We start from the raw sequence: 20,820 nt of genomic DNA, 5'->3' as shown, positions 1-20,820 counted from the left end.
TTAACATGTTAACAACATATCGATTTTGGCAAAAAAGTTAACAAAAATTGCAAAAATGCTGATAACAATTAACTAAGTGGGTTGAAAACAGTTAACAGCTCAAATTGATCTCAGATAACAGTTAACAACACCTTGAAGTACACACCAATCCATAAATTTATAATGATCAATATTAACTTACCTGCAACTTGTAAATCATTTTTAGGTTATAAAATACACTTCTATTATAATTTTATTCAATAATATATGTTTAAAAGTCACTCAAATGTGTTAATATTGATATTTGAAGTGTTATTCGGTCATTCGAGGTACCGCTCCTAAATGGTAAAAGTCAAAATCGTCATTATTGAACTTGACCTTCATTTTGTCATCAGTAACAACATATTAAAATTTGGGAAGCTTTGGTAGAACAGTTCATGTGTAAATACACGGACACGACTGGAAACTCCATTTTTCAATCATTCAAGAACCATAACTCCTGAACGGTAAAAGTCAAAATCGTCATTATTGAACTTGACCTCCATTTTGTCATCAGTAACAACATATTAAAATTTGGGAAGCTTTGGTAGAACAGTTCATGCGTAAATGCACGGACAACATTTGATTGCCACCTGGCCGCCCGGCCGCCCGCCGTACATCCCCAAATCAATAACCGACATTTTTGTCACAAAAATCCGGTTAAAAACAATAGATGAGAGATATACATCACAGGAATATATATGAAATGCCATATGTAGCTGCCAAGTGAACAAAAAAAAATATATCTATTAAATGATCCTATATTCATATCTCTTCATGTATGCAGTGGGAAATGCAATACCATGATTGGACAATGCCAGGAGGTATCAAGGCAGACATATACTGTGTCACTCTAGCATTTATTTTCCAGTTAAAATTTGCACCCGCATGATTTTCTATAGGATTCAAAATTTTGACCTTTTTTAATTTGAATTCACATCATTTTTGGTAGTCAATTTATATATATATCATATATATCTTTGAGTAGAATTTTTTTTTATTTGTCTTGGAATTTATTTATTTGAATAATAAACAGTTTTAAATATTGTTGATGAGGCAAAAATATGACAAATTAATTTTTATAATTGCCCTTTGAAAAGATGCACTTGTTACCCCTTATTCAATTGATAGCTATTTTTAATTTTATTTCCTATTTCCTCATGCAGCAAATTTATGATGACATCTTAGCTTGAAGTCTTTCAACATTTAATTTCTTTTAAATGTGGTTCTCAGTTGTGCGTTTTTAACTTTTTGGTATTAGACACTTTGTAATCTGGTTCCTGGCTGACAATGCGACAGTTTCTGTTTGCTCTATTTGGAACGATGAAATAGGGTTACCAGATTCTAATTAGATCAAGAAAAATGTCAGATACCGAGCCGAAGACAAAAAAGGTTCGACATTTGGAGCCAGTTATTAACAACACTGACAAATGGCTGGAAGAAAACAGCAAACATTTCCTGCCACCAGTGTGCAACAAAATGATGTGAGGAAACTGACAATATTTTCAGTTTTTGAACTTGTAGACTGACTATACTAAATTCTATACAGGTTGGGAACAAACCCCCTGTATGGTGATTATACCTCTGTAGAGGGATAATCCTTCTTTAGAGGGATAAAATTATCCCTCTATAGAGGGGTATTTTTGTTTAGACTGCATTTAAATCAAAATAGGGCCAAATGGCATTCTCTACTTATTATGAATTTATGGCAGTAACCTGGAACAGTTGATGCACTAATTGATGTACTTAATTTAATATGCACATGCCCAGTTTGATGCTTATCTGACTAAATATAAAATCTATTGTTCACCATGATTGAAAGCTGTGATGATCAGGTAAATTCTACTCACTTATGCCTCACTGAACAGAATTTCTATTGTTAGATTTAACATGAAATTTAAAGGTCAACTATTCCTTTTGTTGTTGATCAGGTGTTCAGATAGGTTTACAATAGATTGCAAGTTTTGTCACTTTAGCAGAAAAATGGTTATCCCAATTTTTAGTAAAGTGCATATGTTGATGCATATAATGCTGGAGATTATAGCCAATATAACTAGATAATGCCATTTTGCCCTAATTTGCTTTAAATCCAGTGCAAACAAAAATACCCCTCTATAGAGGGATAATTTTATCCCTCTAAAGAAGGATTATCCCTCTACAGAGGTATAATCACCATACAGGGGGTTTGTTCCCAACCTGCTATATGTAGAACTTCCCAGTGACAGTGCTCAACTCGTACTGAGGCTCGTATTGTAAATGTTTTGCTTTAAAGGTCTTTGGGGGTCAGACTTCTGTATTCTGTCTGACTTAAAATCCGTTGTACATGTTGTAGTTTGACAGTCTTATAACAGTATAATCAGACAAATTACAGTCCAGCTATCACGGATTCACCAAAGCACGCGATTCCACGATGGAAATTAATTAAAGATCGTGGATTTCCGTGATGGACGCATTTAAAAGATCGCGACCTTTTACCTAAGTAATATCCAAATCTGGTCCTCGAAGTCCACGATGACGGTTGATTTACAGGATAAAACAATTCCTTTAGTGATGCTACATTTTGTAGCTGATACAATGTAAGCTGTCTTAATGAGAGTGCAATGAGATAAGACAACGAGGTGTAATTGGGTCCACGTGCAGAATAATAACAAAAAAATGTTTTAAAGGTTTTTTTTATTCATTCAGCAAATGTATGATATGTGATTACTAAATACTTTTTATTCTGAATTAAGATAAAATATTTTAATTTCATCCTCCCGAAAAAAAGCTTTAATTTGTTTATCAAATTTGAAACACGCTACCTTTGTCGTACCTTAATTTGGATCTTATTGTGAGTTCAATAGGTAAGCAACAAGGTCTAACTGGGTGTACATTTAGAATAAAAATACATTTGTTTTTGTAAATGCTAACGCATTCATAAAAATATGTATGATATGATAACTCATTTCTTTTTATTCTGATTAAAAAAATAATTTTAATTTAATCCTGCAATAAAAAGTGGTAAATTGTTTAATAAATTTAAAACATGCTACCTTTTTTGTACCCCAATTTGGAAGTTACAAAGATTACAATGCCTGTCAATCATTACCCCAATAAAGGTTAATAAACGCATGACCTGCGTCGGCCAACAGACACCTGCTGTTATAAACAAACTACATACGTGTCCGGTTTATATTTCAACAGGTAAACAGAAGTTAGTTAACAGAAATTGATAGGTGTTTTTATTAAATTGTTGAATGATAGTTTAAATCAAGCTTCACATGTTCTTAATTGAGTCTTTTATGCAAACATTTATTTCAGGAGGATAATACGTCACTTGGATTGTCTGATTATTGTCTTTGATTTCGTTTGAATAAAGTACAAAATTTAATCCATTTATACACTTTCAATCTTTTTGCAATAAAAACAAATGTTGGTTTTATTTGTTACAAAATTTTCAGCATTTTAATTCCATAATTATAAAAATATGACCACATTATTAAACACAATCTTTTTTACTCATTTTGAACTGGTTGGAAGTTGTTTGTAAAATATCCAGTGACAAATATCTCGTATATTGTCTTGCAATTTCTTTAAGCGATGTTGCTGGTTAGCGCGTTTATTTAATTAATTCCCCGGTCAATATACCAGTCTTTAAATCCCTGGGACTGTTAAACAACAGGACAGTTATCAAAAAGAGTTTTAATGGCATTTAGTATACATTCAACATTGAGCACTACAAGACATGGTTAAGACCCGGGGTTTATACATGTACATTGTACTTATATGATGCAAAGGACAGACTGTAAACTCGGATGCCTATTTTCTGCATTAATTAGTGCATGTCATTTTTGAAGATAACGGTTGGAACATTATGTAAATAATAAGAAAAAAATGATGGAAAACATGTTTGTCGTATGATTTGCCAAAAACTAAGCTTTATCAAACTTAGTGGGGTATATTGAAAATGTAGTGCTGGTCAAACAAAAAGACATAATTTGTAGTACTTTAGCATAGAGGAAAAACCAGTAGATGGACTGGGAGAAGAGCTAAGTTTATTGTATTTAATTCAATGCAACAATGCATGTCGAATATCTTTTTGAAAGATTTGTGTGGTCCTTAAAAGGACCGTTGTTATCTTTGTGTAAACTGTATACACCTTAAAGGGTAGTCTAGCTCTTGATAATGGGGGTCAGCTTCTGGTGGATTGTTCTCAATCTGGACAGCAGCAAGTGCAAGTCTTTGCTTCTTAGGCTGCCGACACAGCATCTCGTTGACAGCATTGATGACATTCGTCCGGAAGATGTCTTCCTGACGGACCGCAGGGTACATCCGAACTGTGAATTGACGAATTATTTCTCGCCTGCCTGGGTCCAGTTCACGCTTGCCATGCTTCCCACCACCATTCCAGTTGTAGAAGTAGCGCAGGTTGTCCATGCCGTACGATTGTGGAAAAAAAACTTTTTGTTAAGGCAGCCGCAAAATTACCAGAGCTCTTTGCCGAAACCTTGATTCTTGTCAGCTCCTCATTTGGAATGTTGTACAAGTCTGGTATGGCAGGTACCTGTTGGTCGTCTACAACTGTTCTATATCAAAACAAATTTTCTCTTTCATCTTCACAACAATAGTATTCCAAAATAAATTTATTACTTCATTAGTTTTCTGTCAAACTGGATTTCCTATTCAAGGTCCGTATTGACTAAAATATGTATTTAAAAGATGTTGATTTTAATCGATTGATTGAATTAAGGTTGCTCGTTTAACCTTCAGGGACAAATATTAAATACATATTCTGCGAATGAAAAAAATACACTATTGATACAATATATATGCATGGTAATCGGAATTAAAGGCTAGATGTTTGAATTGGCGTGAAAATGAGATGTATGTTGTTTGATAAGAATTTACAACTGACCATCTATTGACACCTTCTATTTTCAAAAGGTTTCATAGACTTGTCTTCCGATAAAGTTATTTGCAAAAGGAAATTTTCTTTCAGTTTCGTCATTTAATAAATAAGAGAATGATTATCTTTGTAAAAAAGTAAGTTGTATAAGAAGCGTAAAGATCAAATAAATTAAAAAAAAAAAAAAATTAAATAAATTCCGACAAAGATGTGTACAAGAATTTAAACGTTTTCAATTAAAAAAATGGTAAGTAAATTCTGCCAAAAATAAATCTGTATTTTATATGTGTTGCCAATTGTTACATTTACGGGTATTTATAATATTCTTACAACCGTGAGAATTTATTTTGGAAATTGTTTACGATGACATATTCGGGTATTGATCAGCTGAATACCTGTACATGTACATTTACCTTGTTGAAATCCGTTGACCAGTTCGTTTATTCCCGGGGGCAGTATAATGTCATTTGCTGGTATATTGTGCAACAGGGTTTTATGGCTTGATATTTTTCAAGTTTACTGATGTCCTTTTCGATTTTTTAAACATACATGCACCATACAATAATCAGTTACAAAAAAAACAAAAAGATGTTTCTCCACCATAAAACAATTCACTTAAAAATCACCAGATGTCAGCCTCTTCTGTACTATTACGTAGTAGTGTTTTTTCAAAAATATGAACTGAATCATTTGTCAATTGACATAAAGACTAAATAGTATGATATACTGTTCCCAGTAAAAACCTTAACAAAAACCATTCAACATTTCAATAAGCCCAATTTGTAAGACAAGTATCATTTTAATGATAAAATGAATATCACATTTTAAAAATTACGATTTTTTTTTCTCTACTTTAACAATAAAAGAGGGGGGGTAGGATCTTTATTGGGACAACAGGATCAGGTGTTTTTAAGCTCGGGATTTCAAGATTGACCCTTTCGGGATCGGAAAAATCTTTTTTCGAATTTCGGGATGTCAGGATTTAAATTTATTTAAATTCGGAACCACGGGATTTCGTCTTTTTAAGCCCGGGATTTCGGGACCAGGACCCCTCCTAACCCCCCTCATAGAATAAAAAAAATAATTAGTCGCAGGATTTTAAACTATTTTTTTATTGATAATTAATAACTTGTAACATTAATGATTGTACGAATCTCAAACAATTTTCCATTTACAAATTTCTAAAGATAATGAGTTCAAAATCAGTGAACATAATGTAGCTCCTCCTTCTACATTCAATTATTACCTGAACACCTGTTCATTGGTTTAAACTTCTCGTATGACTGTTGTGTATTTTCCTGCAGGTATGCCTCACCACACAAATTAATGTAGCTCCTCCTTCCACAATCGATTATTACCTGATCACCTGTTCATTGGCTTTTTTTAGTATTTTCCTGGTATGCATTACCTTTCAGACAAAAGTACAAACGAAAGACCGCCCAATGTCAATCAAACTTTACCTGAACTTGAATAGAACTAACAACAGGACAAGAGGAGTAATTACGGGTCAATGTGATTTTAAATAACAATACACAACCAATAAACTGACAAATTTTCGCTACCAGCTTTTACTGCCATAATTAATTCTCAAGCACATTCATTGTAACAAAAATTAAACATTATCGATAACATCAATTTCTGCGTTATTACAATATATATATTCTATTGATTTCCACGAAGGTCCACGATAAAAAAAATGACTTGTCCGCGACCATAATGGACTTTTCGCGGCATATTATCGGTAAAAATTGAATTTCCCCGTAGCGATAGTCCGCGTTTTTTGATGGACTTTGCGGGAATCATCTTGGCGGGAGTGTATGCTATAGTACGACAGTCCTATAATTCAACAGCCCGATAGTCTGACGCACGCTTACTTGTCTCTGAAAAAAAGATATGCCTAGATAAATAGCGTTTTTTAAATTGGATAAAATAGAGAATGGAAATGGTGAATGTGTCAAAAGACATTTTTAGAGAAAAAAAAAACCTGACAAAAGAGTACAAAAACAACCAAAGGCCACCTATTGGTCTTCCACACAGAAAACTATCAAATCAGTCAGTATGATGAATTGGGGAATGAACATAGCAGGACAAATTAAAAAAGAAGGGCCAAAGATACCAGAGGGACATTCAAACTCATAGATCTAAAATAGAATAACAACACTATAGCAAAAAAGAAACATATAAAAAGACAAATAATAGTACACAACATAGAAAACTAAAGACTAAGCAACACAAATTGTCTTTGACTTAATCACTCAAAATTTCCAGGTGTAATATTATATAAAGACGCTCTCTAGTCCTAGGGATTTTGGATACTGCAAAATTGTAGCTCTATAGGTCCTTATGATATGTTTGATATTTGTTGACAATTTTTTGGATGTTTCTCTTATTATCAAAATATATTTTAAGGACTTTAGAGCTTTAGTTATGCAGGTAGGGCAAAATATAGGGTTAGGGATGATAAATTATAATTTGACAAAAATGATACCTTTCATATAAAAAAGAAGATGTGGTATGATTGCCAATGCGACAACTCTCCACAAGAGATCAAAATGACACAGAAATTAACAACTATAGGTCACCATAAGGCCTTTAACAATGAGCAAAGCCCATACAACATAGTCAGCTATAAAAAGCCCCGAAATGACAATGTAAAACAATTCAAACGAGAAAACTAACAGCCTTATTTCATGTATTTATTAAAAAAAATGAAGGAAAAACAAATATGTAACACATAAACAAATGACAACCACTGAATTACAGGCTCCTGACATGGGACAGGCACATACATACATAGTGTGGCAGGGTTAAACATGTTGGCGGGATCCAAACCCTCCCCCTAACCTGGGACAGTGGTATCAAATTACAACAGAAGAACGAATTATAAAAATCAGTTGAAAAAGGCTTAACTCATCAGATGGACATAAATGCAAGTGGACGTGGCCAGGTACTTGTAAATCCCAACAACAAAAAGACACTAGGAACAGATTTGAGAGTACTCGCAGTTAACTGACAGCTAGTTAAAAGCTAACATCTAATAAAAAAATCGTGCATCTACAGTGGCGGATCCAGGGGGGTTTCGGGGGTTGGAACCCCCCTTTTTTTTGGCCGATCAATGCATTTGAATGGGAGCATATAGTTGGAACCCCCCTTTACTCTGGGTTGGGAACCCCCCCCCCCCTCCTTTTTAAAATGGCTGGATCCCACCTGATCTAAGACTAAATTATCAATCCGTACACATCCAACATCCAATGGATTTAGTGTAAAGACATCATAAATAGTCAGAGAAAAACATGACCTTGTGCCTTTTAACCCAAAATTTATTACTTCTTAAATATTACCAGGGTACTTACATTGTATATAACTTACATAAACAAATAATGCTTCATTAAAATCAGCATTTAAGAATTTGACCTCAGATACCACACAAAGACTAGTTAATCATTGAGCAGGGAGGTCAAATTCTTAAATAAGTTTTGCGTTACAAGGTATAATTTTTGTCAAAGTATAATTTATATATATAGATATTTACATGCTAACTTTTATGAAGCATCATTTGTTTATGTAATTTATACAATGTTAGTACCCTGTTAATATTTCACAAGCAATTCTCTTTCAAAAGCTGAATGAAACAAGAGGGGGGATAGGACCTTTATCGGGACTCCAGGATCGGGTGTTTTTAAGCTTGGGGTTTCGGGATCCGGGATTTAACTTTATTTAAATTCGGGACCTCAGGATTTATTGTTTTTAAGCCCGGGATTTCGGGATCAGGACCCTTCCTACCCCCCCCCCCCCCCCCCCAACAACTTGTAGAATTAAGCTTGTACATATATATATATACAATGCATGTACTCAATTGAGAAAAAGCACAAACATCAATGATTAGCAAAATTTCTTCTTTTATTACTTTCATTTCACTTCGTACATTTGATTTTGTCATAAATAGTATATATATTGTATAAATTGTAGGCACAATGATGGACAAATGAAATCATTTTATGTAGGAGGACCAAACCAAAGAAAGGACTATCATATTGAAGAAGGAGAAGAGGTATAAATAAATTAGATGAGACATATGTTATGGTCCTTATCTGTTTTACAGTTATTCAATATGCAAGCATACAGTTGGTTTTGACCACTTACCTACTTGGCCATAGTTACTTTAACCATAGCCACAATATTTTATTAGATTTATTTAAGTTTGTTTAAAAAAAATACAGATAAAATAGAAGTTCAAGGGCCTTTGACATAATATTGAACAAGAAGTACAATGTAATTATATAATCAATGGATAATAATTTAATCCATATTTTCAGTCTTGTATTTTAGGATACAAAAAGTTATGGCTAGGATGGTGTGCTTAATTTCAATGAATAAAGTTACAGAGATGAACATCGGTGCAATCTTTTTATTCACTTCTAATTTCTTTTTTTAATGACCGCAAAAGTATAAAAAGTATAAAAGTATCATCAGTCAGGGGACTTATTTAAATAAGTGATTTTTAGCTCACATGGCCCTTTGGGCCATGTGAGCTTTTCTCATCACTTTGCGTCTGTCGTCTGTTAACTTTTACAAAAATCTTCTCCTCTGAAACTACTGGGCCAAATTAAATCAAACTTGGCCACAATCATTATTTGGGTATCTAATTTAAAAAATGTGTCCGGTGACCCGGCCAACCAACCAAGATGGCCGCCATGACTAAAGATAGAACATAGGGGTAAAATGCAGTTTTTGGCTTATAACTCAAAAACCAAAGCATTTAGAGCAAATCTGACATGTGGTAAAATTGTTTATCAGGTTAAGCTCTATCTGCCTTGAAATTTCCAGATGAATTGGACAACCTGTTGTTGGGTTGCTGCCCCTGAATTGGTAATTTTTAGGAAATTTTGCTGTTTTTGGTTGTTATCTTGAATATTATTATAGATAGAGATAAACTGTAAACAGCAATAATGTTCAGCAAAGTAAGATTAACAAACAAGTCAACATGACCGAAATGATCAGTTGACCCCTTTAGGAGTTATTGCCCTTTATAGTCAATTTTTAACCATTTTTCGTAAATCTTAGTAATCTTTTACAAAAATCTTCTCCTCTGAAACTACTGGGCCAAATTAAACCAAACTTGGCTACAATCATCTTTGGGGTATCTAGTTTAAAAAATGTGTCCTGGGACCCGGCCAACCAACCAAGATGGCCGCCATGACTAATAGAGCAAATCTGACATGGGTAAAATTGTTTATCAGGTCTACATCTATCTGCCCTGAAATTTTCAGATGAATCGGACAACCCGTTGTTGGGTTGCTACCCCTGAATTGGTAATTTTAAGGAAATTTTGCTGTTTTTCTTATTATCTTGAATATTTTTATAGATAGAGATAAACTGTAAACAGCAATAATGTACAGCAAAGTAAGATCTAAAATTAAGTCAACATGACCAAAATGGTCAATTGACCCCCTAAGGAGTTATTGTCCTTTATAGTCAATTTTTAACAATTTTCATAAAATTTGTAAATTTTTACTAACATTTTCCACTGAAACTACTGAGCCAAGTTCATTATAGATAGAGATAATTGTAAGCAGCAAGAATGTTCAGTAAAGTAAGATGTACAAACACATCACCATCACCAAAACACAATTTTGTAATGAATCCATCTGCTTCCTTTGTTTAATATTCACATAGACCAAAGTGAGTGACACAGGCTCTTTAGAGCCTCTAGTTAAATCACTTATTTAAGTAGCAAATTCGAAGTTTTGTCACAAATTGTGATTTTGTAGTTTTACCAAAATTTTAAACACATAGGTTTAAATAATATCTTTTCATTAGTAAAATTGAAAAAAAATACCTTTTTGCTTCTTTTAAGTCATGTAAGTAGCAAGGTTTATGCCTTTAATGCTATCATTTAGCTGCAAATTCTATTTTAGTTGAAAAAATGCTATAATATCGGCTTTACATAATGAACTGATACTTTCTCAACAGATTTTTCCCAGCAGTGGGAGTATTTTTCCTGTGAAGTGCAAGGATACATCTTTCAGATTATGTAATAAAATTCTACTGTTCGCGATAAAAATTTCACTGTTCGGGGGGTGTTGAAATTAGTGGGGGTTATTAAAATAATGATACTTAAAGAAGTGATTTTTGGGAAAGAAATTGAGGTATGATACTTAAACAAGTGATTTTTATGTCATTATCCTAGATTCAGTATAAGGTCATCACCTGATATGATCTAGTCATCCTATCGACACAGATGTTGGTTCTGATAATTTTAGAACCATAATTAGTCCCTGGGTCATTAGTATTCTATATTTAAAGCTACAATAAAATTAAATCACTTCTTCTAGCGATTAATTTGTACTACTTAAATAAGTGATTATTAATGAAAGACAACTCTTACTTTCAACCTTTGTGGAAATAATGTTACTTGAATCAGTGATTTGGAAAATCACTCATTTAAGTAAGTCCCCTGACTGATCATGTCGTCTGCGTCCTCGTCGTCCGAAGACACATTTTGTTTCCGGACAATAACTTTTGTTTTAGTGAATGGATCTCTATAATTTTTTACCAGAAGGTTCAATACCACTAAAGGAAGGTTGGGATTGATTTTGGGGGTTATGGACCCAATAGTTTAGGAATTAGTTGGCCAAAAAGGGGGCCCAAAATAAGCATTTTTGTAGTTTTCAAACAATAACTTGTGTTTAAGTGTATGAATCTCTTTGAAATTATACCACAAGTTTCCATATCATGAAGGGATGGTTAGTATTGACTTTGGGGGTTATCGCTCAACATTGTTTAAAATTAAGGGCAAAAGGGCCAAAAAAGGGGAAAAACTAGGTTTTTCTGGTCAATGTACAATTAAGACAATTTAAAAGCAGTGTAAGAGAGGTAACTCAAAAACATTTAACATTACAATGTTGGGTATGTTCTGATTTACCTCCCTTACAATTCTTGTAAATTATGTATAAAGACATGTCAAGTTTTGGACTAATTGGAGGGGTAGCTTTTTTCAAATTTTTTACCCAAATTTCTCAAAATTCCAAATTTTTGAAAAGTTTGAAGAAGAAATCTTCAATTACACAATATTGCACAATAGATTTGTAAGATCTTGACATTTATTTTGTGTCAGAAACTCATATTATGTCAAAAATTTGATCACAATCCAAATTCAGAGCTGTATCAAGCTTGAATGTTGTGTACATACTTGCCCCAACTGTTCAGGGTTCGACCTCTGCGGTCGTATAAAGCTGCACCCTGCGGAGCACCTGGTTATCTATTAAATGTTGATAGATTTTATTTTTATTTTGCAGCTATTCTACATGATAAAAGGAGATATGGTGCTAAAAGTTATTGAGCGAGGTGAACATAGAGATATTCCAATAAATGAGGGAGAGGTAATTATGTGATTTATGTCTGTTTGTATGATAGATACAGCAATTCTTTTCCATAGTATTCTTTGTTAATTATTTAATTATATGATTATTTTTAAAAATTAAGTGAAAGTGATCTCGGTTTAGAAAAAAACACACTCTTCATGCACAAGTTCTTGCTTGTTTTGTAAAGTTTGTAGAAATTTTGAACAAAACAAAACACATGAAAGTAGATGATAAAGTAAGATTCATGTTTTTTTTTTTAATGCAAAATAAGTCAGATTCCTTTAAAAATTAAAACAAACATATTTTCAAACTCCATATACCACAATTATTCACAGAGTCATACCAAGAAACTCTGATATCCCTCTCTACATTATCAAAGCTATTCATTAAGATCATGCCTTGTTTTACAGATTTTCTTGCTGCCAGGTAGGATCCCTCATTCACCACAGAGAAAAGCTGATACTATTGGTTTAGTAATAGAGAGAGAAAGAGCAGAGGATGAGAAGGATGGATTAAGGTATGGGGATTAAATAGTTTTGATACACATCTCTAAAAAATGTGCTTGAAATTAAGAGATATCTTTCATAAAATCTGGCATCTGATTTTTGTAAATTGAAAAAAAGACCATTCAGATATATAAAAAGGATAACAGAAATTACATGACCAAGGGTCTAGAAAATATTTTTTTTTTGCAGTCATGGCTTATTTGAAATACAAATAATTATATAAGTGTAAATGAATAAAATTGAAAATGGAAATGGGGAATGTGTCAAAGAGACAACAATCCGACAATAGAACAGAAGCTTGGTGACTAAATTTTGGATAGTTGTCTCATTGGCAATCATACCATATTGTTAAATATTATTAGCATGGAATATTTTTTTTCTTCAAATTTTTCAAGTTTTTCAAAAAAAAAATCACTGGGAATAGTTCCTTGTTCAAAACCAAAACATATATACTTTCAGTGGATGATAATCACACTGACCTTCCTTTTGAAACTCACACATTTCCTATTTCTTTGTTTTAAGAGTTCTTTTTTTGGTATCCTGTACATTTAAATTAATTGTTTATAGATAACGAAGACAAACTTTGCTTTATTGAAATCTTTATTGTTTGATGCTATTGGCAAAAAAAATGGAATATTTTTTAATTTGTCTAAACATTTTAGGTATTATGTTGAAAAGGAAGGTAAACCAACATTAGATTCTCTATATGAGGAGTGGTTCCATTGTGAAGATCTTGGTTCACAGCTTGGACCAATCATCAAGAGGTAATTAAGTTTTAATAGATAATATCAACATATCCCTATGAATAAAAGGACCTACCAGGTAAAAACCAATAAGACAGAAACCCAATCACACAACACATCAATAGGTGCAGTGGCGGATCCAGAACTTTTCCTAAGGACTGACCTAAGGGGGGCCGCTCCAGTCATGCTTCAATGATTCCCTATATAATCAACCAAATTTTTCCCACGAAAGGGGGGGCCAGACCTCCCCCCCCTGGATCCGCCTATGAGGTGTAATGCATATTCAAGAATAAGCAATGTGTACACAATATATAAGTCTTCAGATGACATTTTTTTTACCCAAGCATTTGGGATGCACTGATTCCCCTTTAGTGTATATACTTTTGTACCATTTCAACAACATGCAACATATCTGATATCAATTCTTCCGTTTTAAAAGACACACACACACACTTGGTTTCAACAGACATAACCATAGGTCTGATATCAACTTCAAAATCTTTGTTTTAAAAGACATACACACATTCCCACACTCAGTTAAAACAGACATAACCACAGATCAGATATCAACTCCAACCTTCATGTTTCGAAAGACATGCACACACTTGGTTTCAATTGACATGAACATCCACTAATATCAGCAAATTCCTTGTAGATTTGCAAATAAAATTGAGAAAGGAAATGGTGAATATGTCAAAGCGACAACCACCCGACCATAGAGCAAACAACAGCCGAAGGCAACCAATGGGTCTTCAATGTAGCGAGAATTCCCGCACCCGTAGGTGTCCTTCAGCTGGCCCCTAAAATATGCATAATAGTACAGTGATAATGGACGTCATACTAAACTCCGAATTATACACAAGAAACTAAAATTTAAAATCATACAAGACTAACAAAGGCCAGAGGCTCCTGACTTGGGACAGGCGCAAAATTGCGGCGGGGTTAAACATGTTTATGAGATCTCAACCCTCCCCCTATACCTCTAGCCAATGTAGAAAAGTAAAAGAATAACAATACGCACATTAAAATTCAGTTCAAGAGAAGTCCGAGTCTGATGTCAAAAGATGTAACAAAAGAAAATAAATAAAATGACAATAATACATAAATAACAACAGACTACTAGCAGTTAACTGACATGCCAGCTCCAGACCTCAATTAAACTGATTGAAAGATTATGTCTTCATCATATGAATATCAGGTACAATCCCTCCCGTTAGGGGTTTAGTATCATACTATCATAAAATATATGAGAAGAACATAACCCGTGTCATGCCAACAACTGTTTTTTTAGAAATAAATGTGTTTAGTTCCGATGCAAAGACCCTATCAGTGAATCAATGTTAAAGCCAAAATATGCAATCTTTAATGACCTGATAACAGTATCGTAACTATATCCCCTTTTAATAAGTCTATTTAAAGGTTTTGTTAGTTTCTGAGGAGAATACTGACATTTTTGTGCTTTATAAAGAATATTTCCATAAAATTTTGGATGTGAAATACCTGAACGTATAAGATGTCTGCATGTTGAGTTATATTTACGAATTATTTCCTTATACCGGTGATAAAATTTAGTAAATGTTTTGACCAGTTTGTGATATCGAAAACCCTGGTGTAATAATTTTTCAGTAATACATAAATTTCTCTTGCTAAAATCTAATACATTGTTACATACATGAGCGAATCGTACAAGTTGAGATATATAAACACCATAAGATGGTGACAAGGGAACGTCACCATCTAAAAATGGATAATTAACAATAGGAAATGAAAAATCATCTCTTTTATCATAAATTTTTGTATTAAGCTTCCCGTTTATGATATAGATATCAAGATCGAGGAAAGGGCAGTGGTCATTGTTAAAATGTCTACATAGAACCTTATAGATAATTTATATTTTGTTAAACATTTAATTTATGGTTTACCATATAATACATGTACAGCAAAAATTATACCCCACTATATTAAAAATTTACAGTAATATTGAAAAAAAAATGTTCATTCATATTGTCTTTGACATAAGAATATCATACAAGCTTTTCTTCTCTTTCAGATATTTTGCATCAGAACAACACAAAACAGGAAAACCAATTCCTGGTAAGAAAGTTTATAGCATGTTATTTGTAGGCTAAATACCAGCATTATGATACCCCCTAGTAGACTAAATATCAAGCTTTAAATGACCAAATAATTTAATATTGCACAGACTCACAGAAATAATCTGCTTGTTTGTGCATTGATAAAATTATAAACTCAGGTAATTATAAAGTAAGATATACTAAAACTTAAACAATTGATTGGAATTATAGAAAGAGTTACATTTTGTTGATATTTTAAAATTAAGATTAAGAATGGAAATGGGGAATATGTTAAAGAGATAAGGCCTAAATTAAAATATTGTTTGTTTGCCCTTTTCCGACCCTATTTTTTGAAACAGTGTAGGTAAGTAGGTAAAATATTTTATTTTTCTTTCCCAAAAAATAACTTGGCTCGGTACATTTTTTGTCATGGGTAGGCAGGTAGGTATAATATTTTATTTTTTAGATACAAAATCTGCATGATATCATTTTTGTCTGTATTTGCTTTTGTTCAAATATGATTTTACTGATCTTTACTATTATTAAAGTTCTGGGACTACTAGTATAATAGTCTCAGGAAGTTATGAAAAAAAATTATCATGTATAGAATGATATCTAGAATGTGAAGTTAATTCATGTGCACTACTATTCTGTTTTCAAATATCAAAATATAGGGCTGTGTGGCATCTTTTCAACGTTTATATGCCTGGAACTTTTAAGAGTTTTAACTTGCACTAATATTCTGTACTATGTACATGTACCTTGTATGCTTAACTCGACCAAAAGATCAAAAGATTTATTAATATCTCCCTGCTATGGTTTGTGAAACAGCCAGTGGCGGATCCAGAAATTTTCATAAGTGGGGGCCCACTGACTGACCTAAGAGGGGGCCCGCTCCAGTCACGCTTCAGTGATTCCCTATATAAGCAACCAAATTTTTTCCCAAAAAGGGCCCCCCCCCTAAATCCGCCTCTGACAGCTGTACAATGTGCAATCTATAGCATGTTTTATTCCAACATTCTACCAATTTTATCAAAATTTGAACTTAAATTATCAGAGATGATATCTGTGAAATAAAAAGAATATTTGACTAGAAAATAAAGCCACTGCCCCGCAGTGCATTTCCCACCATCATCGTCATGCAACCAGTTAAAAGAGCTAAAACTAAGCATTTGTCTGATTTTAGACTGAGTGTTTAAATTTTCGTGTGTCTTGGTGTTATCAATAAAAATCTAAAAGACTTGAAACTCAATTGTCACATATTTCACATCACATTTATAAATGGTCTGTAAGGAAAACATGGCGATTTACTGCCAATTATTCCCCCAATTTACAGGACTTTGGTTCATGTCAGATATAAATAAAATGTCAAAGCTGGTCGAAGGCAGCGTTAACATAATCATCCTAATCACCAAAGGCCATCCCTACATAGGATACAATGTTCGTTAACAAAATATTTTGTACACACGTTGATAATTTTGTATTGGATGAACTTTTTTGAATGAACCCTGCTCTTCAAGTACAATGTATCATGATTTTAAAACTTTCAACATCGATTTCAATCAAATGCTTTGAGTGTTCATGCCAAACGTTTACATGATACCAAACGGACTTAACCTTATACAGGGAAGATAAAACCTGAGGATGCCTGTGTTTTAGGCACAATTCCTGAGAAACCTCTAATAATACCAGATAAACATTTGTGTTTGTTTGAGAAACCTCTAATAATACCAGATAAACATTTATGTTTGTTTGAGAAACCTCTAATAATACCAGATAAACATTTGTGTTTGTTTGAGAAACCTCTAATAATACCAGATAAACATTTGTGTTTGTTTGAGAAACCTCTAATAATACCAGATAAACATTTGTGTTTTTTTGAGAAACCTCTAATAATACCAGATAAACATTTATGTTTGTTTGAGAAACCTCTAATAATACCAGATAAACATTTATGTTTGTTTGAGAAACTTCTAATAATACCAGATAAACATTTGTGTTTGTTTGAGAAACCTCTAATAATACCAGATAAACATTTGTGTTTGTTTGAGAAACCTCTAATAATACCAGATAAACATGTATGTTTGTTTGAGAAACTTCTAATAATACCAGATAAACATTTGTGTTTGTTTGAGAAACCTCTAATAATACCAGATAAACATTTATGTTTGTTTGAGAAACCTCTAATAATACCAGATAAACATTTGTGTTTGTTTGAGAAACCTCTAATAATACCAGATAAACGTTTATGTTTGTTTGAGAAACCTCTAATAATACCAGATAAACATTTATGTTTGTTTGAGAAACCTCTAATAATACCAGATAAACATTTATGTTTGTTTGAGAAACCTCTAATAATACCAGATAAACATTTATGTTTGTTTGAGAAACCTCTAATAATACCAGATTAACGTTTATGTTTGTTTGAGAAACCTCTAATAATACCAGATAAACGTTTATGTTTGTTTGAGAAACCTCTAATAATACCAGATAAACATTTATGTTTGTTTGAGAAACCTTTAATAATACCAGATAAACTTGTATGTTTGTTTGAGAAACCTCTAATAATACCAGATAAACATTTATGTTTGTTTGAGAAACCTCTAATAATACCAGATAAACATTTATGTTTGTTTGAGAAACCTTTAATGATACCAGATAAACTTGTATGTTTGTTTGAGAAACCTCTAATAATACCAGATAAACATTTATGTTTGTTTGAGAAACCTCTAATAATACCAGATAAACATTTATGTTTGTTTGAGAAACCTCTAATAATACCAGATAAACATTTGTGTTTGTTTGAGAAACCTCTAATAATACCAGATAAACATTTATGTTTGTTTGAGAAACCTCTAATAATACCAGATAAACATTTATGTTTGTTTGAGAAACCTCTAATAATACCAGATAAACATTTATGTTTGTTTGAGAAACCTCTAATAATACCAGATAAACATGTATGTTTGTTTGAGAAACCTCTAATAATACCAGATAAACATTTGTGTTTGTTTGAGAAACCTCTAATAATACCAGATAAACATTTATGTTTGTTTGAGAAACCTTTAATAATACCAGATAAACATTTATGTTTGTTTGAGAAACCTCTAATAATACCAGATAAACATTTATGTTTGTTTGAGAAACCTCTAATAATACCAGATAAACATTTGTGTTTGTTTGAGAAACCTCTAATAATACCAGATAAACATTTATGTTTGTTTGAGAAACCTTTAATAATACCAGATAAACATTTGTGTTTGTTTTAGGCACAATTCCTGAGAAACCTCCAATAATACCAGATAAACATAAATTATTGGAGGATCCATTCAGTTTGAACCAGTGGTTGGCAGAAAATAGAACAATGATTGAGAGAGAAGGCCGCTTGAATATATTTGGTGAAGAAGCAAATTATCAATTTAAAGTACGTCTGCATAGGCTAAGAAAATGCTGTTATAGTAATATCTTTTTAATGTTTTATAATTCTTTGGACCATCTTGTCGAAATTACTGATGTCAAATTAAATTATGCAAATAAATGGACATTGCAGTCTAATTTTTTTTCTAAACAAACTTCACTGGAGTTCAGATCACTACAATTTAGGCAGGCAGTTTTATAACTTATATACTATCTATATTATTATTTTATAGGTTGATGTATTTGGTACAGGATCAAACACAGGGAAGTGTTCCAGTGCAGAAACTTTTATATGGATGTTGGTACGCATACCGTACACATGTATTAATAGCAAATATCTTGTCATCAGCTCTACTCATTTACAATTTAAAATTATGTTACAGGTTGTTCATTTTATAAACAGATTAAATGTTTATCTACATTTGCATTTGTGACAATTAAATGTTTATCTACATTTGCATTTGTGACAATTAAATGTTTATCTACATTTTTGGGATACGATTGCTTTCAAGCAATCTGTAGACTTTTACCATTGACTCAGGGCTCATTCCCTCACGTCAGCCATTTTATTCTAAACTTCAGCAACATCTCAGATTCTTAGGATTGTCTTGCTTTAAAAGGTAAAAACAAGCAAACGGATTGAGCATAAACAACTTTCCTGTAATGTTCTTCTCATAACCTTCATGTTTGATATTTCCCTTGACTTATATGCGTGTCTTTAACAACACGGAAAATCAGAATTAATCAGTATTTATATTTAGTGTTTTTATAAATTTAGAAACACGTCAGAGGGAATTCCTCAGTTTTGATAAATGCGAGAGTTCTCTGAATTCCGATAATTCTATTTCTGTCATATAAGAACTGAAGTGGAGTTTTTCTATGTTTTACCGTTATGAAACTGATACTGTACTCTCATAAAGAAATGGAGACCCATTCATCATATCATTTAATAAACGTTCTTGTTCTAAATCTCAAGTCGCGGGTTTGTTTATGTATTAATGCGCATGCGTATAGTTTTCTTGATTTCAAGGGGTATCAGATTGAGTGGTTGCTCTGGATTCCCCGCTTATAAATTAATTTGAAACTCATGGGATTCTTTCTATGTCTGTCTGCTATTGAGGGTTTAATATTGTTGTTGCATAATTTAAAATCATATGCATCATTTAAATTAAAATCAATGTAGTTTTACCTATAACACCCCTTCAGCCGAAATGAAATCTTCCATATTATCGTTTCGAGTTGTCTCCCTTCCGGAAATATTTCCCGTCAAAATCAAAATACAATGAGACTCGTCAAGAAAAATTAACTCGTTGGATGTCGATAAACGTCGTATTATATTAAGAGCGATCTCAATTTTAACAGAGGAGTGTGTACGGAAAGGAGTCATGCCCACTGACCCAAAGGAAATTAATATTTAAAGACTTAGAAATGAGGGGGGATAGGAGGGGTCCTGATCCCGAAATCCCGGGCTTAAAAACACGAAATCCCGAAATCCCGGGCTTAAAGTAACAAAATCCCCAGGTTCCGAAATTCGAATAAAGAATTCCCGGATCCCGAGAGGGTCAATCCCGAAATCCCGAGCTTAAAAACAACCGATCCCGGAATCCCGATAAAGGTCCTATCCCCCCTCAGAAATGGGGTTCCTCCTAGAATTAACGGTGATAAGATACGAAGTGAAATACCTTCTCTCACTCTCAGTTAGTCCGAGATTACTCTGACGTCCAACGGCTGTTTTGCCAGACAAGCTTGGGCCGTGGGACGTGGGACGGCCCCAGCTTGTCTGGCAAAACAGCCGTTGGACGTCAGAGTAAT

At 33.0% G+C, this 20,820-nt stretch overlaps 1 protein-coding gene across 1 annotated transcript in view; it reads left to right on the top strand.

Annotated features, from left to right (window-relative positions):
• The first annotated feature begins 1,342 nt into the window (after positions 1–1,342).
• LOC143069667 (3-hydroxyanthranilate 3,4-dioxygenase-like) overlaps positions 1,343–20,820 on the top strand; it is a 29,774-nt gene continuing 10,296 nt past the window's right edge. Inside the window, exons 1-8 of the mRNA XM_076244425.1 lie at positions 1,343–1,502; positions 8,873–8,954; positions 12,202–12,285; positions 12,678–12,784; positions 13,436–13,537; positions 15,567–15,610; positions 18,861–19,015; positions 19,242–19,310. Of these exons, the coding sequence (XP_076100540.1) occupies positions 1,381–1,502; positions 8,873–8,954; positions 12,202–12,285; positions 12,678–12,784; positions 13,436–13,537; positions 15,567–15,610; positions 18,861–19,015; positions 19,242–19,310 (765 nt within the window). The 5' untranslated portion in view covers positions 1,343–1,380. The remainder of the gene's footprint in view (positions 1,503–8,872; positions 8,955–12,201; positions 12,286–12,677; positions 12,785–13,435; positions 13,538–15,566; positions 15,611–18,860; positions 19,016–19,241; positions 19,311–20,820) is intronic.

The sequence above is a fragment of the Mytilus galloprovincialis genome, chromosome 3 (assembly GCF_965363235.1).
Source record: "Mytilus galloprovincialis chromosome 3, xbMytGall1.hap1.1, whole genome shotgun sequence".
In the NCBI taxonomy this organism is placed as follows: domain Eukaryota; kingdom Metazoa; phylum Mollusca; class Bivalvia; order Mytilida; family Mytilidae; genus Mytilus; species Mytilus galloprovincialis.
The sequence above is the reverse complement of the archived record's forward strand: the minus strand, read 5'-3'. Positions and strand labels throughout refer to the sequence as shown.